General features: G+C 40.0%; 2 protein-coding genes and 1 long non-coding RNA gene across 3 annotated transcripts; all 3 read left to right on the top strand.

Moving 5' to 3' along the window:
• The first annotated feature begins 4,419 nt into the window (after positions 1 to 4,419).
• On the top strand, positions 4,420 to 7,693 carry LOC121259486 (probable ubiquitin-conjugating enzyme E2 16). Its single transcript, XM_041161093.1, has 6 exons — positions 4,420 to 4,573; positions 4,709 to 4,812; positions 4,934 to 5,036; positions 5,310 to 5,373; positions 7,223 to 7,311; positions 7,416 to 7,693. Exons 1-6 carry the CDS (start codon positions 4,544 to 4,546, stop codon positions 7,509 to 7,511), a joined length of 486 nt encoding a protein of 161 aa, XP_041017027.1. The 5' UTR covers positions 4,420 to 4,543; the 3' UTR covers positions 7,512 to 7,693.
• On the top strand, positions 5,381 to 7,196 carry LOC121259488. The gene is made up of 2 exons (XR_005939595.1): positions 5,381 to 6,605; positions 6,726 to 7,196. It is a non-coding gene; the product is annotated as an uncharacterized LOC121259488 (long non-coding RNA).
• A 1,342-nt stretch (positions 7,694 to 9,035) lies between the features above and the next one.
• On the top strand, positions 9,036 to 17,981 carry LOC121259485 (ribosomal RNA small subunit methyltransferase I). The gene is given in 12 exon segments (XM_041161092.1): positions 9,036 to 9,286; positions 9,355 to 9,422; positions 9,506 to 9,602; positions 9,698 to 9,826; positions 10,402 to 10,510; positions 10,604 to 10,748; positions 11,405 to 11,447; positions 16,259 to 16,292; positions 16,295 to 16,431; positions 16,950 to 17,071; positions 17,220 to 17,290; positions 17,451 to 17,981. Coding segments are annotated over 10 exon segments (1,101 nt in total). The 5' UTR covers positions 9,036 to 9,055; the 3' UTR covers positions 17,058 to 17,071; positions 17,220 to 17,290; positions 17,451 to 17,981.
• Positions 17,982 to 18,033: the final 52 nt, after the last annotated feature.

Below are 18,033 nucleotides of genomic sequence, written 5' to 3'. Positions count from 1 at the left end.
GCCAAGCAACGTCTCACATCTTTGACAAAACAACCCAGATCTGCAAATTTTGCATTCGTAGTTGAAAGATGAGTTATATTAACTTGTTTAATTTTTCCAGCATTATCTTAAACGTCTCCCACTTGCCTCACAGCAAAGAGCAAAGAGCAAGACAACTCTCCAACTACATGGCGAGTCATCCCCTCGGAGAGATCAAAGATGAGGATTTAACTCAAGGCACCCTAGCCTCTCTCCCCGTAGAGTATGGGCCTGGTACCTCCACCACTCGACATTAACTTCAGAGGAGCCCCACTCCCCAAGTCAACCACAACAAATTGAGATTTTATGATTAGGATAAAGAATAAATTATGCTTACTGTTATTCATAATACAAGTGACATCTCCCCTCACCCAATACACTCATCAGAGCACACGAATGAATAGCTAAAAGTGAAGAAGAAAAAGAACTCAAGAAGAGAGAAAAATATGTATGAAGAATTCCATTAATATTATTACAAAGTACAAACAAAGGAAGATAGAAGCACATCCATAGAAAAGGGAATTCAGTTGGCGAGGTTGTTTGAGAGAGTGCTCGGGATCAGCTTCTTCTCTATTGAGGCACCTCACTTCAAGGTCGTCGGGTCCGGAGGGAGGTCTTGCACCTTCAATGCCCTAAAATTGCTCTGAGGATTCAGGAGCACGTAGCTCTAGACGTCATCTCGAACCAAATGAACATATGACAACTCCTCGCGCAGTCAGGGAAGGGCGATTTTGGCTCCATCAAGGCGAAAGCGCAAGTCCTGAATAGTAGCCTTATAGGCGGCTATCACACATTTGGCCTTAACAAGCTCGGTCTCCAACCCTGCAGCCTGACCCTTCTCACTAGACTCCTTAGCACGGGCCAGAGAGTTCTCGGCCTTCAGGTCCTTCATTCTTTGGGATTAGCCTTGAGAGAGTCCTTCTTTTCCTGCAGATACTTGGAGGCCTCCTCGAATCTCCTTTCTAACCATTTGTACGAATGAACATTGGAATTGTGCAATTTGACCAACTTCGAGTTGTAAGCTTGCAGCCGATCCAACTTTTCTTGCTGGAGATCGAACAATTCTTGGAGGTTGTCCCTCGCCTTTTTAGTAAGCGCCGCTTTAAGATGGTGAGAACAGACCTCCTCCCGAGACCTCGCCAAATCAAACTTAAGTTGGGCCTTGCGATGACGAAGCTGGAGTATCTTCTTCTGCCTCCGCCGCAGGTTGACCTGCACCTTGACGAAGGTTTCCTCTAACTCATCTTTTCTCTCACTCTCTTCCTTGGCACGACACAAAGTCAACCGTGCCAAAGATTGGAGCACCCGATTCTCGACTTCCAGCCCCTCCCGATCGTCCACAATGAAGGTCGCCAACCACTCTACGGCCTACCATGAAATTTCAAGTTTGCTTCAAAGGAAAATGTACCAAGAAAATTTAAAAGGAAGTGTAACGAGTTAATAGCTGACCCCGAAGAAGAACCCCCTCAACCTCCTAGCCATTTCCTGGGCAAGGTCAAAACGGGACCCGCTTACTACCGGCCTTGGAGCAGCATTCCCTTCTCCTCATAAGGGTTTTCGATTGCGATGCATCACCCCCTGATGCCTCAGTACCCACCACGAACTCTGCCAGGGATGGACCTTATCGTCCTTCGCCCTCACCTTCACCTTCCGGGGCACGTTCAGAAATCTCTTCAACCCTTGGGCCCGTGGAAACTACTGGAGCCTCGCCAGCGCCGACGCACCTGTACCAGGGCCAATGAGGGCTCTCTCGGTCTACCCTGCCGCTATCATCCCCACCTCAGCACCAGCCCCAGTCGACACCAAAGCCGAGATGGTGTTAGTGAAGGACAAAGAAACACCAGTGTTCACGAAAGTAGTCGAGACCTTATCACCCTCGCCAACTACGACCCCAACTCCAGTTTTCGCTAAGGCCAAGGCCGTGATGGTGTTAGTGAAAGGCAGTGGAGCCCCAGCATCGGAAGTAATAGATGAAGCTTTATTGATCTCCATTAACACCGTCGCAACCTCAATCTCGGGTGGAACCTCCTCAGCCCATGACAAGACCCTCATTATTTCCCTCCTGGACACAACATCGTCCCCTTCATCACCCTCCAAACTGGACTCGTTCAAGACAACCTCGACTTCAAGGGAATAAGTGATGGGAGACTCCGAGATAGAAACTCGGTCAAGAAAACCCTCGCCTCCAACTGGATGCTTCTCGGATAAGGGTGAGGGAACCATCTCGAGGTCAATTTCAGGAGATGGGGCACTCTTCGGGACTCCCGAATACAACAGTCCAAAAAGACGCCGTAAAATCGCAAGGAGAGCAACTCCTTTAAGGGTAAGAGTTCCACAATCCCCACATTGCTCGGCGGAGTCGGAGAAAAAACTTCTGAAGTAGTTGGGAGAGTCCCCCCAAGCTGTGTAAGACCGGCCATCGGTGGATCAACCCGAACTTGTAGAAGAGAATCAAAGCCACCCGCCCCTCGTGGGGAAGGAGAAGAAGGCACAGCGTGATGAAACAATATTGTCTCCTCTACCCTCTTCAGTGATGGCTTTGGCCGTTGAACGAGCATCGTAATTCGTAACAAAAGTTTGCCTTAAATGAGGGATAGGCATTTCGTCAGAGTCACCTTTGGCAAGAGACTTCCTCCAAGGTTTCTTACCCTTCCCCTCTACCGGTGGACTAGGGGAACGCCTACGGACCTGAGGAACAGTCGTCTGCATCGATATGGTCCAGTCAGCAAAATGCATGTTGGCTGGAGGATGTAAGTATCGTCGAAGGCTGCCCTTGTCCAACATGGCCTTATTAAAAACAACGTTCAGATGGGTTTTCACCCAGGTACGAACGGTCTCGATCCGGCTCACTTCCTTAGGAGTCGTTGATGGTTAGAAGCTCTTGTCATCGCTGACGGCCCCCCATATGGCGTGAACAGGGTAGACTACACTGGTTGACTTGTCCGACCGGAAACTCCTACCCTTTGGCAAATTAAAAAAAGAAGCTTTAACTCCACCCTTTTACTCCCGGAAATTGCATGTGTTGCCACTTTGCTTCAGAAGATTGTGGGTAAGGAGAAACTCATGAGTGGTGAGATCAGGGTACTCGGAACCTGCCTCCTCTAACGCTTGCCACCAAATGACATAACATGACACCAGGATCCTCCACGCATTTGGGTGGAGTTGGGTAGGTGCCAAATGCAAGTAGTCCAGCACATCACGAACTGGATGGCAGAAAGATAACCTAAGGTCACTGAAAAACATGCTAGGGTACAAAGCCACCTTCAACGAGTACCCTTCGAAATCTACGGTGCCTTCGTTGGGGACCACACCTCAAACTCAACGATGTCAAGCACCTTGAAGTTTGACTTCAGTGACTCCAACTCACCAGAAGTCACCACTGACTTTCACGAGAACCCGTAAAAACCTTTGTGACTTAGTATGAATCTCAGGAGGGTCTAGGCCTCTAAGAGTCTGCGAGGAACCAAAAGGTTTGGCAAGTTTAGGGCTTTTAGAAGCAGAGTGTGAATGGTTCTTTGGAGCCATGTGAACAGAAAGATGGAAGAAAGGAAATAAAGAGAAATTTGAAGAGAAATGAATAAAGCACAAATGACTCTGGGAAAGGAGGAGAGAGCAAAGTGGGTTCCGGCGACGATGATGAAGATTTAAATAGACCTCAACGACGTTCAACATCCCAAAGTTGTGGGAACGTACGCGCCCCACGAAGTTAGCAAGATGTGCATGAATCTTGCGGCGTGTACTTTACAATGCAACGTGGGGAGAAGGAGTCGCCTAACCAACACCATCAATGCTAAGGGAACTTGAAGGATGCAATCTAAGTGCAAAATCCAACCGTCAGAGAAATGTGACAATAAAGTCGATAGAGGAACTGTCACCTGACATCGTTAAATGATGAAAAAACCATACGGGCATAACCTAGAACTCAGAACCTGACATGTAGTATAGCTGGAAAGAGTAATTACTGCCCTTTCTAGGGAAGATGATCTCAACGGTAGCGACTGTGGGAAAATAATAGCACGAAGACAAAAACAAAAAGAAATTTTCATCGAACTAGTCAATTGACGGGTAACTATAAGTGATTTTCCCCTCCTATTGGTCCGTATAAATGTTCCTAATCCACAAACCATTTCTGCTTACGGTCATAATTTATTTGAATATGTCATTCAATTTATTGGATACGTGAGCAAAACTCATATCGTAGAAGAATAAGGTCCATGGTTTCCTGCAATAATAAATATACGATATTTTAAAAATACTTATAATTCTTAAAAAAAAAATTAAGAAAGACTATTAAAACATCATATGTCTAAAAAAGTTGTAAGATTGAAAAATGCGAAGTGGTTGCTACGTGGCCAAATCGAAAAGTCTGTGAATGTGGAGTTTGCGGTTCCCACGTGCGAGTTCCAGCTTAGTACATACGCAAATTTGAAGAAGAGCAGATGAGTCTAGATTGTCCGATTAAACTCCATATTTCCACGCAGCAGAGACTTCAATTCCTCTTGTCTCTGACTCTGTTTTGGAAGCCATGACCAGCTCTGCTGCTCCTTCACGGAATGTCTGTCTCTTTCTTTTCTGCTTAAATATGTGCATGTATGTTTTTGTACGTTTTTATGTTTATATATGCCCTAATTCGGCCAATCTTTTCGTAATTTCTCATTTACTTGTAAATTTTTATATCGCACGCACATAGGCTCTAAGCAAGATCGCCTGCAATCGGCTTCAGAAAGAGCTCGTGGAGTGGCAGGTTAATCCTCCTGCAGGATTTAAGCACAAAGTTACTGATAATCTGCAAAGGTAAAATATACTCAAGCCACGCTCCGATTCACCTTCTTCCTTCTTTGATTTTTTGAAGGTCTGGAAATTTGTTTTATCTTCTAACTACGGTTTTTTTTTTACGCTTTATGTTCTGCTAAAGATGGGTGATCGAAGTCAACGGTGCTCCAGGGACTCTGTACGCAAATGAAACATACCAGCTTCAAGTTGATTTTCCCGAGCATTACCCTATGGAGGCACCACAGGTCAGTTATCCACCACAATTTTTACTTCTCTCTCTTTGATCTTTTTTTTTTTTGTCCCTAAGAACTCTGTAATTGGTACCTTGTAACTGTATTACGCTCAGCGGAGTGGATCTTTGTTTGTTAGAATTAAAATTTTAACCATCTTAGCTCACTTTCTTAGAAAGTAAATTCAAACTCGATGATATTTTTTACCTATAAAGAAAAAAAGTCGATGATTGTTTTTCGAATTGTTCTCATGTTGGGTGTTGTAATATATTGATTTTGGTTTTCCAGGTGATTTTTCTCTCACCAGCTCCTCTGCACCCCCACATTTATAGCAACGGCCATATCTGCTTAGGTAGGTACCATTGTAATTTTTTCTTTCTAATAGCCATCTTTACTAGCTGTTAAATGCCATTCTTACTAAGTCCTTTGCACAGCTATGATTTTTTCACCTTATTAAGGTGCCATGCTTTTGATGAGTGTTATAATGAAGTGTTTACCCAGAAATTTCATGTATGGAATAATTCACAGTATAATTCAGTCTATCCAATTTGTGGTGCTTGCTAGTTGTCTCTGGTATAGTTTCTCTCCATTTTTTGAGTATTGGATTAGTTCGACATGCAATTATTTGCAACCATACTACTGTATGGGTCATTTTATTTTTGTCATAGTTTGAGGAAATGCCATGTTATTTGGTATATCATGAAAAAAGAAAGCCATTTGCACCAAGCATATTGCATTTTCCCTTGCCCAGATGTTCGCCATTGTATGTCAAGCAATGTTGACCTGCCGAAGCCTCAAGCCCCAAGGGCACCATCTTCTAGCCTTTAGTAGTCCAAGTTCTTTGCAACCATTCTACCATATGGGTTCATTTTATTTTTATGTCATAGTCTGAGGAAATTTCATTTTACTTCGTTTTTTTTTTTTTTTTTTAATTTCAAGAAAATTTATGAGGAGGTATTTCTTTGGAAAATTGGGGATGCTTATCTGTCTACTTAGAATGTGAATCTATGCTGGTAGTTAAAGATATTCATTGGATAGATGGACTTCTTTTCTAATATGATAGTGTGCTTGCACTATTAAGGTAGGAGGGACTAGGGAGTATGATTTTGGAGGAAACTACACTAGATATGCCCAGTGGAATATTTTTCTTTCTTGCCATGAAGTCTTTCACTCTCTCTTCTTTTTGTGCATATCAGAGTCGGTTCAACTCCCACTTTCACACTTCTTGCACTTTGTCTGCTTTTAAGTGCTTACTTTTGTTCGTGCCAGCTTAGCAAAGACTCTGTAATATAATATAAAACTGCAAACCCTCTACCAATTATTACAACTTATTTTCTGGATGCGCAAGTCTTCATCTGGATGAATGTAGTTAGATGTGTTCCTGTGTACTTCACCATTTTACACTATTTGATTTTATTTCTTCAACTGGCTCCATGTTTGTGAGCTGCTGTTAACAAATTGTTATTGTTTGAGGCAAAGGCAAGATGTGAGGTCTCCACACCTTCATTTTCCCTAGGGCTTTAATGCTTCTCCAGCTGTGATGACTGATTTGAAGACCAAACTTAAGTGACTATTAAGTAGTAGGTAGATTAATTTATTGTATACAGTATGGATTAAAAAATGAAAATTAGGACCACTGATAACGTGTGCAAATTTAAAATAAATAAATATATACATTACTAAACTCTATTAGTTGTCGTTTAGTTTACGAGGCAAACGTGATGGACCCAACTCCTGCCAAAGTCTTGAGGTGAAATGTGGAACACTTATGCTCCTGAAAATGTGAGGAATTGGCCTGACTAGTAGGAAATCCTCGAGGTGTTCACTTTCCAGCCTAGATACTCCGGACCACATGCATATCCAACTTTGAGGTTGTGGCTGTTAGCTCTTGGAGTTTAACCTTCTACACTTGGATATATGACAGCACTTCAATCTTAATGTTTAGTCATCTGAACTCTCTTGCTAAGTTGTGAAAGCTTATTGGCTCGAGCCATATTTTACTTTCCAAAAATTTGTTATTAATGTGAAGATGGCATAAATGATTGACGTGATAAAAGACCACGGTTACCTTAGTCCTTGGTTGACTTAAAGGAAAGGTTGTAGAAGTTACTTCGTTTAAATTTCCCATCTGTATTCTTCAAGCAAGTATATGTGGTCAATCAGGTTTCTAATTGACATCAGAATTATGTGTTATATTTCAGATATCCTGTATGATTCATGGTCTCCAGCCATGACTGTGAGCTCTATCTGTATCAGCATTCTATCGATGTTATCAAGTTCAACTCTCAAGGTTTGGTTCAATTGTTGAACTTTAAGCGTGTCCCCCCACCCACGCACAAACCATCCGCCCTTTTCACCTCTTTCTCACTATTCATTCATTTTTTTAATGTGCAGCAACGCCCAGCAGATGATGATCGGTATGTGAAGAACTGTAGAAATGGTAGATCTCCCAAGGAGACGAGATGGTGGTTCCACGATGATAAAGTTTAATGGTATTAAACGAGTATCTAATACCTATGTATAAAAACTGGGTTTTAGTAATTGATCAGGGATTATGTAGGGGGGACTGGCACGAGCCATGTACCCCTGCAAGCTGTGGGAACCCTAACATTTTTCACAGCTGTGTATGATTTATCACATGCAAAGTAATGGATTTGAACGGGTTGCATTCAGTGAGATGGTATGCTTGCTTCTGAGCATATATATTTTATGCAATGGTAACTATATGAACATCTTGATTGATTTGGCCAAAGTTGAAGGATGGTTAAAATTTAGATAATCTGTGCCAAAAAGATCTCACATTGGATTGGATATCTCTAAAATAATTTGGATTTCAGCTTTAGTGATTCACCAAATATAGTTAACTACAGTTGCTTCATTAAATATTAAAATATTAATTTTTCACTCCAAGCAAATAAATTAAATTAATTAGAATATAACTAACATTTAACATTTAGAATATAATTATTATTAACATTTAATTGGAAGAACTACAAAATGTGGAAAAAATAAATGTAATTAATTAATTATTAAATTAATAATATTTTATTATTATATAGAGAGTAAATAGATAATTCATTATGGAGATTGAATTTAAATGGAATAGACAAATGTAAATTTATATGATATTAGTTAAAATTTAAAGATGTATTTAGTCAATCCAATGAGAATGCTCGTAAAAGGAGAAGTGTTAATTATCCATCCTTTTATTGATCAAGTGATTTAGAAAATGCGCTTGAAATGAACTTGCATTCCACTCAAACTAAAGAGATGGATCGAAAATATCAAGAAAAAATAGGTAATTGTAATATGAGAAATGTTTCGTTGATATTTATCTTTCTCACATCATATATTAATATGTGATTTGTTATTTTTATCTTTTTATTTAAACACATATTTACATGTCAATGTGTATGTTTAAATAGAATGACAAAAATGACAAATCATATATTAGTATATGATGTATGAGATGATAAATAGAATTTTTGAAATTGAAGTAACTTTTTTTATTTTTTCCTAAGCAAATTGAGGAGACATAATATGTGAAGTTTTTTTTTTTTTTGAAGAGATGATATGCGAAGTTTTATTTACAATAAAGAAGCATTATAACTTAATACACATCGTCAAACAATGTCCTAAATTATGCACCTGAGGTGCTAGGACGTCTGGTACCATATGACTATAAGAGTTTTAGAAAAAATTTATTCATCATCTTAATTTCTATCACCTCTCATCATCTCATTATATAATATTATATGATAGATTTATAAATAAAATATAATAAATAATTTTTAATCATCTAATATCATATCATAAAATGATAGAATGATGATAAGAGATTAAGAGTTGAGATGATGAGGAGCGTTATTCGTTTTAAAATAAATAGGAACGGAGCGTTTTTTAAGGCCATGGATTCAATTCTGGCCCAAACGAAAAGTTAACGCTGGTCCAGGTCCTTGTTTTTGGCCCAAAACTCAACACGGCGTTTCTTTCACTACCAAGTCTACCTTACAAAACAAACTGGAAGAAGCAAAATGTTAAGTCGTCGAGTTCCTTCGATGGCGGTTTCTTTCACTACAGCTCTATCATCATTGCGATCTCGACCAGGGCTTTATCTCTTCCGTACTCAAACGGCGCCTACGTCTTTCAGACCACTCTCGCTTTTCAATAACAAAATGGGCGTCCTCGCCTTTTGTTCCAGCCCCCAATCTTTCCCACAAATCACCGATTCTTCCTCGTCGGTCCCCGAAGAATCATCCAAACGCGTAAGCCCACGCTTTCCTTTTTCATCTTCTTGACCTTTTAAACAAATTTTTTCTTCTTCTTCCAGCAGGGCGTCCTTAAGCCTGGCTTATATCTAGTGGGAACACCGATTGGAAATCTTGAGGATATCACCTTACGGTACTTGCTTATATACACACAATCACTGAAACTGTTTGGCTATTTACTTGGCGGATTTTTATGTGCCTGTTTCGCGAATGCAGTGCTCTCCGGGTTTTAAGGTCGGCTGCTGTGATACTTTCCGAGGACACGAGGCATTCGGGGAAGTTGCTTCACCATTACAATATCAAAACCCCCCTTGTGAGTATCTTACAAGCTTTAATATATGTGTGTATTTGTAGAGCTTATCTTCTTTTCCGTTCTTTCTCATTGTGTTCTTTAGAATTTGATTTCAGCTGAGTTATCACAAATTCAATGAATCTCAAAGAGAACAGGCTGTGCTGAAGAGGCTGAAGCAGGGAGAAATCGTGGCTTTAATAAGCGATGCGGGGACACCTGGCATCAGCGATCCTGGTATGGAATTGGTGAGTTTGTTGGCCATTGTCTTTTTTGTGAGTTACTTTTGCTATTTTGTTCATGTGCTCTACTTCTGAATGATCAGTCTAAAGAAACCCCTTCAAGTATAACCGATGCCTCCATCATGCGCTTACTGTGGTAAAATGTATCTTCAAACAGTTTTCGGTGGAAACAATCCATAAACTTTCAGCCTGAATTGAGCCAGATTAAATTTAGAATGTTGCTCAATCTATGGAAGTACTTTAGTGCCTAAATACGGTACACTAGTTGTTTAGTAATGAGCTTTTTGTGTATGTGTTCTGCGTGTTTGTGTTTATCTATACTTTGTATTCAGTGGAAGCAGAGGAAAATATGACATGAACTCGATGGTATGGTCTGGAAAAGTTATGTACTTGATGATTACAAATATATGATTGCTTCGTTTCAAAATTTGTAAGGCGCTTGGAAGTATCTGAGTAATATGCATATTTTACTGTTTCTGGAGGTTAAAACATACTCGGGTTTTGGTTGGAAGTTTGCAGTTCTGTTTCCACTTGCTTTATCTCGAAATTAAAATGAAAATATATCTGAAATCCTGGTGCAGGCTAAGTTATGTGTGGATGAAAATATTCCTGTTATTCCAATCCCTGGGCCTTCTGCTCTTGTAACTGCTCTTTCTGCCTCTGGTTTGGAAACTGATGAATTTACATTTGGTAATTTTCTTACTCGTTACTGGGGGCTGTCATGCTTGTTGGTTCCAAATATTAGTAGGATTTATAAACCTTATAACATATATACTGCTGCAGTTGGGTTTCTTCCTAAACATGCTGGATTGAGAAGAGAGAGGCTGAAAGTTTCTGCAAATGAGATGACAACTCAAATATTTTATGTACCTCCACACAAGCTCCAGCAGTTTCTTGAAGAAACTTCTTTACATCATGGTGGCACTAGGTAAATTCTTATTTACCTAAACAAAATTTTTGTTTATCTCATATTGACTTAGAGTCAAAATCTCTTCATCCATTATAGTAGTCTCCATGAAGAAAAAAATATTAACCACTACGGAGTGCAAAATTCAGTGGCACTTGTTAAATTCTTTATATTTTGTTGAGGTTGCTAACCTTTTCTTTTAACTTGTTTATTTGGCAATATGTGCTCGTTTCTCTCCCTCTCCGCTTTCTGTTATTGGTAATATCTTGTTTGATCAGAATCAATAACCTTCATTTCCTGGATGTGGATGGATTTTTTATTGAAACTACAGCCTCTTGCTTTTGGTCAATTTCTTGCCCTTAATCTATGTAAGTATTAAAGTTTTGGTTTGTTGATGCAATTAGAAGATGATACTGGGGACCTCTCCTGCTTCAATAAGTAATTTTCATCATGGAGTAGAGAAAAGTGGGAGAAATACATGCTCGATGTAGATTTAATACCTGTTTATATAAGCTTTCAATCCATTGAAGTTTTGACAATGATTGAGTTGATACGATATAGATCAGAAAATGAATTTGCTTTAGGTAATAGCTGATTGGCTATGCATACATACTTTTGGTTAAGTATATAAGCAATTCCTGAAATCGGCTTTGAAAGTTTATGGCAATGTATTGCAGACAATGTGTCATAGCCCGGGAGATGACAAAAATGCATGAAGAGGTAAGCTTTACATTGTCTGTCACTTTTACCTCCTGTTTATGTTGCTGCTTCTTATATGAATATAAAATATTTTTTGAAAAGAAAAAAACTACCATTAATGAAGTCTCGGTTGTTTTTTTTTTTTTTTGTGTGTGTGTGGTGGGGGGGGGGGGGGGGGAGGATATTGGGTGGGAACAAACTCTTGGTACGCCAAAGAAGGAATTGAAAGTTGTTCTGGTACTCTTGGTATGCAGAAAAAGGACAGCACTTTTGTAGTGTCAGACACAATGAGCTCATTTATAGGTCCAAGAAACCTAAGAATATTGAACTTAAATTCTTGTATAGAAGGGTATATGTCCTCGTGTATACTTGGGCTCTTGCCTATTCTTATGACCAATAAAATTTTGTTTACGGATTAAAAAAAAAAATTGTATATAGATAGAAAAAAACTCCCAAAAGGACTAAGTATAGTTTATAAGCTGACTTAAAACACAAGATAGAAGAGGCAAACCTAAAATGTAAACATTTGCGAGATTCCGAGCTAATTGCCAAGTCTCATATGAAATTGTGTGCCTGCTTGGTCTTGGCATGCTTATTGGATGCACCTTTATTATCATTAGGCTTTCTTCGGCAATGAATGGGCATGCCATCTCTCATGATTCTTTAATATCGGGATGCTCTTTTCCACTTTTTTCCACTAGATTTCCATTAGATTGTTAATTGTGCTTTAAAATGAAAACATACCTCTAAATGCTTCCACTTACTTGTTGGTCTACATAGGAAACATGTAGGTAGATTGAATGATACACCCAGGTGAAAACAAAAGAAGCATTCCATCACTTAGCTGAAAAAGACAATTAAAATAGTAGTCACTCTACGACGTTGGGTGATTAGAAATTTGGTTTGTGGTGGCTTGGGTATTTCATGACCTGTGTCTTCAATTGCTGGGTCCCTTAAATGGGTTGCCAGATTTTCAAGTAGATGAATATAAAAGGCGTGGGAAAGGGATGGGGAGGAACTTTGGTACTAAAGATGTACAAAGGAAAGGCTAATAGATGAACGTAATTGTAAAAGGGAATAGAAGAGGGCAGCCAGCAATGGTAGAGTTCTCGGAGTGCATCTCTGACTTGAACTTGGTTGATCTACTACTAGCTGGGGGTACAACCACGTGGGTTAATAATCATGCATGGTCTCGGTTGGATCGTTTCTTAATATCTCCAAATGGGAAAGTTACTTCCCGGATGTTTGGCAAAAGCGCTTGCCTCGTGTTAGTTCGGATCATTGGCCTATCATGCTTGATTGTGGTGGCCTTCGCAGAGGATGACGGTATTTCAAATTTGAAAACATGTGGTTGAAATCTGAAGGTTTTGTAGAAAAAGTAAGGCAGTGGTGGTCCACGTACCAGTTCGAGGGTACCCTAGTTTCATCCTTGCTGCGAAATTGAAAGCGCTAAAACTAGACTTGAAGTTGTGGAACACGCAATCTTTCAGAGACATAAGGGAGAACAAAAAATGCAAGCTGAAAGAGATCTAGGAAATTGGGAGAATCCAAGAGGGTAAGGCCTCTTACTCAGGAAGAAATAGATCGGAAGGTGTTGTTGGGGGCGGAGCTTGAAAGGATCATATTATTAGAAGAGACATCTTGGCGGCATATATCAAGAAAGGAAGGAGATAGAAGCACAAAGTTTTTTCTTAGTATTGCAAATTCTCACAGGAGAAACAATAATATAGAGATGCTGAAGATTGATGGGATAGAATGTAGAGAAGAGCAGGCAATCCATGATCATGTAGTTGGTTTCTATGAGCAACTACTATCCGAGCCGATTGGATGGCAGCCCTCCCTTGATGGCCTGGCATTTGATACCATTGAACCAAGTGATGTCTCTCGAATGGAGAGGGTATTTGAGAAGGAGGAGGTTTTCGAAGTAGTAAGGACGATGGACAAAGACAAGGCTCTGGGGCCTGACGGTTTCTCTACGGGTTTCTTCCAAGAATGTTGGGATGTCGTCAAGGAAGATCTTATGAAGGTGTTTCAGGAGCTGTTTGTGTTTGGAGAATTTGAGAGAAACTTAAATACCACTTTCATCGCGTTGATCCCAAAGAAGGTGGGGGCTAATGAGGTGAAGGACTTTCGTCCCATTAGCCTTGTGAATGGGGTGTATAAGATCATATTCAAAGTATTTGCGAATCGAGTGAGCGAGGTAGTGGGGAAAGATCATCTCCAAACCCCAAAATGCCTTTGTTAAAGGTAGGCAAATCCTTGATGCGTTCCTCATTGCTAATGAATGTCTGGACAGTAGGTTGAAAGCTGGTATAGCAAGGATCATTTGCAAGCTTGACATGGAGAAAGCGTATGATCTCGTTAACTGGGACTTTCTTTTATACCTTCTTGGGAGGTGCGGTTTTGGAGAGAGATGGCGGTCTTGGATTCGTTGGTGCATATCAATGGCGAGATTTTCGGTATTGATAAATGGTAGCCCAGCTGGCTTCTTCCATAGTTCGCGAGACCTAAGAAAAGGTGATCCATTGTTGCCTCTGTTATTTGTTCTTGTGATGGAAGGTTTAAGCAGGATGACATTGGCTTTGGTGAATAACGACTTTGTGGATGGCTTTTCGATTGGGACCCTGGATAGGGGTATCATTAATATAACTCAACTTGTTGTTTGCAGATGATACACTTGTTTTTTGTAAGCTAGATCTTAAGCAGATTCAAGCTTTGAAGGCCTTGCTGCTTTGCTTCGAAGCAGTCTCCGATTTGAAAGTGAATTTAAATAAATAAGAGATGGTTCCAATTGGAGATGTTCCTAATATCCGGCAGCTGGCTAGCACTTTAGGGTGTAAGATAGCCTCATTTGACATACTTGGGACTTCAGTTGGGGGTGGCCGCGAGGGCGTCCTCTTTATGGGAGACGGTGCTTGAGAAGATAGAGAAGAGATTAGCGGGATGGAAGATAATGTACTTATCGAAAGGCGACAGGATCACTTTGATCAAGAGTACACTCTCTAACTTGCCAACTTATTTTTTTATCACTCTTTCTTATTCCTGCAAGTGTGGCAAACCGAATTGACTTCTTGTGGGGTGGCATGGGGGAGGAGTTCAAATTCCATCTAGTGAAGTGGGAAACGGTCTATCGTCCTATCTCCAATGGTGGTTTGAGTATTAGAAATGTGAGGATCTTTAATCTGGCGTTCCTTGGAAAATGATTGTGGAGATATAAATTATAATAAGGAACCAGAAGCCTTGTGGAAGGTGGTGATTGAGCATAAAAATATGGAGGAAGTTGGGGGGGGGGGGGATGGAGTACTAATGAAGTTATAGGAGCATATGGAGTGGGGTTGTGGAAACATATCGGAAGAGGATGGGGGGTTTTTTACTCGACACACTCGACTCCAGTTGGGGGAGGGCTCCAAGATTAAATTCTGGAAAGATATTTGGTGTGGGGACATTTCCCTACAAGTCGCCTTTCCTTCGCTTTTCCAAATTGCTAATGATAAAGATGTTGCAGTGGCGGATGTCATGGGGTTATCGGATGGATAGATACACTGGGACATCAGTTTTAGTAGAGCAGCTCAAGATTGGGAGATGAACAACTTTGTTGATTTGTACAGCATCTTGTACTCCGTTAAACCGAGCAATCGACAAGAAGATGGGTTGTCGTGGTCGCCCGCCGGGAAATGTGCTTTTTCGGTTCGCTCTTTTTATAAGGTTCTCACCCAAGAGCCTAACTCTCATTTTCCTTGGAAAAGACTTTGGAGACATAAGGCACCATCCAAAGCTGCATTTTTCATGTGGATAGCATCGTTGGGTAAGATTCTTACAACTGATAATTTGAGGAGAAGGAGGGTCATCATAGCGGATTGATGTTGCATGTGTAGGGGAGGGGGAGAGTCGATGGACCATCTGCTATTAGATTGTGATACAGCAAGGGCTTTGTGGACTGAGGTGATCGGTCGAGTAGAGTTGGCTTGGGTTATGCCGGAGACTGTAGTGGCAGTGTTGGCCAGCTGGACAACTATAGGAGGCTTGCAGCAGGTGAAAGCGGTTTGGAAGATGATTCCTATATGCATCATGTGGTGCTTGTGGCAGGAGCATAATGCAAGGACATTTGAAGACACAGAGAGATCACTAGAGGAACTTAAAGCTTTATTTTACAGTATTTTATGTACCTGAGCCATTGCTGTTGATATCAATGGCATGGACCTATATGATTTTCTTAATTTTCTTATTTCTTCGACGCCTTCTTAATTAGGGTACTCAGTGTTCTTTTATTTGTATTTGGATGAGCCTATTCTTTGATCAATAAAGTTTCGTTTACCTATAAAAAAAAAGGGGGGGGGGAGGGGGGGGGGGGGGGGGGGGAATTATAAAAGGGTAGAAGATAAGATTTGGTGAACTGTTCCAATAATGTATTGTTGACAACGTCATTTCATTTCATTTACAATGCCTAGGAAACCTGATTTTAGATTGGTTGCTGGTGTAAAATTTCTTTATTGTTCTTGATCATTGTACGACTGTAAAGTAGAAGTCATTGTTTTGTAAAAATGCCAAGGAATCATGCTAGGTTCTCGTTTGGGAAAAAATATACAGCATACTCGTAGGCATGTATGTAACATTACTTTATTATTTCATTGTTGGATTACTATGATTATACAAAGGTATCATTTGCAAATTAAATTATACGGAGATTTCATTTGCTAATTTAAGAGTTCAATGCTGACATAATTTGGAATGTACTTTTTATTAGATTTAGTATTTATTCATTTGATGGGATGTTCTTTGTGGTTGCCCTGTTGATTATTTTTTTACTAATAGAGATAATAATGCCTCATCAGTTTTGGCGGGGTACATTGGCAGAAGCAAAGGAAATGATTCATGCCACCGGCCAAAGGGAGAAATCACACTATTAATTGAAGGGAAGACAAAATCTATGGTTGAAACTCCGTCAGAGTGTCAGCTTGAAGATGAATTGAGAGATTTGATCTCCAGTGGGCACAGTCTTTCTACAGTAATGACTTCCTCCCACAGTCTACCAAATTTAAGTTTTTCTGATACATGGTTATACATTATGGATGAAGCTGAAATCAGGGAATTTATGATAGTAAGGCTAATTTAGCAACTCTAAATGTAGTTCATTTGCACTTTATATTAACTAAAAATATCATCAGAAACACTTCTCTCAGAAACAAACGGGCACATGAATATACTTGTGTGGTACCATTCTCATTAGCAACTTAGCAAGCACTTCGAGTCAGTCCTACAGAATAATTAGGAATGTGTACACAAGGACACACATTAAGATGTTTCCGCCAAATCAATGGATGATATCCCAATTAATGGCAATCGTGTTGTAAACCGACATGCTGGAAGTATCTGACTTGTGATGTAAAAACTGCATTAAGTGAAATTTTGTGAAGATGCATATTTTGTGTTTTCATCTGGAATAGTCTTCTCTGCTTTTCCTTTATGATGGACCCTCGAGGACGAGATGAATTATTGGACATGACAATTTTACTATGCATTTAGGCTGTCAAGTTGGTGGCAGGCGGAACGTCAGTCGGTAGGAAGGCAATATATTCACTTGCATTGAGAAAATTCGGGAAGCAACTTGGAGCAGAGGATGATTCAAACTAAATGCAAACCACCCAGTGAGTAACACCTCATTTACTGCCAGACTAAAGAGCAAAGTTCTCATTGTCTTTGTTGATTATTTCATCCATAGTGATGTTATGCTGTCCAGTTTTGCTAGAAATTGCTAACTTCCATCATGATGTGCATCAACGTTTGCTTGAACAGTGAAATCGGTGTTTAGCTAATTTTCATGGGCTTGCATTTGGAAGGGTGCTAATGGTGGAGCAGGAGCAAAGGTACACGTACATATGCTACTCTAAAACCTTTTTCTAGTTATAAATATGGTCCGTAAGATTCGAATCTCACATGCAGCATTATCCGAACGTGAGGAAAACATTATAAAAAAAATAAATTTTGAAGAATAATATAGATGTGGAACTTTCTATTCTTTTGCAGTGGCGAGCCGTTCATGTAAATCTCTTTCGTTCGTGCGAGTTTCATGGCTAGAAACCTGGAAACAGGTAATACTCAGTTATGCCAGCAAAGCTGAGACATCTTGAAGAGGATATACTGTACTCCCCCTTTGGAACATGCTTCTCGTTCCATTACTGTGAGGCCCAAACAGACAAAAATTAAAAAGGAATGGTCCATGACTGGTGAATGGCTGTATTACTATGCGGCGCAGTCAGATTGTAACAGACGATGCATGCAGAGTTGGCTTATATATTAAAAAAAGAGATGGACAGTAATGGTTGAATTTGTGAAAATATGTCTTTTTTTGTTTATTTTGCATCCTTTTTTGTTCTTTCTTTTGATGGAAAGTTAAGAGAGCTATGTGATCAACACGATCAGAAAGGCTAAAAGCTTGTCAGATACACGAGGAAGTCTTTAGAGCGCCATTTTGCCACCAAGTTTCGGACGCTTTGCTCTGAGATTAGTCGATGTCATACTACTATTAATTTATGTCATTTACAACTGTTATGGAAAGGTAGTGATGCTCTAATTCAGGTGTCGTTTAGATTCGAAGATGAGTTGAGAT

This window comes from Juglans microcarpa x Juglans regia, chromosome 4D (genome assembly GCF_004785595.1).
Source record: "Juglans microcarpa x Juglans regia isolate MS1-56 chromosome 4D, Jm3101_v1.0, whole genome shotgun sequence".
NCBI lineage: Eukaryota > Viridiplantae > Streptophyta > Magnoliopsida > Fagales > Juglandaceae > Juglans > Juglans microcarpa x Juglans regia.
Note: the sequence above shows the minus strand (reverse complement) of the source record. Positions and strands in the feature narration are given on the sequence as shown.

Bases quoted from the DNA above. Each gene is read 5' to 3' on its own strand.
- LOC121259486 (XM_041161093.1), top strand. From the start codon at position 4,544: ATGACCAGCTCTGCTGCTCCTTCACGGAAT. The intron at 4,574-4,708 runs GTCTGTCTCTTT...GCACGCACATAG, and splicing joins CTGCTGCTCCTTCACGGAAT to GCTCTAAGCAAGATCGCCTG. The intron at 5,374-7,222 runs GTAGGTACCATT...GTTATATTTCAG, and splicing joins CAACGGCCATATCTGCTTAG to ATATCCTGTATGATTCATGG.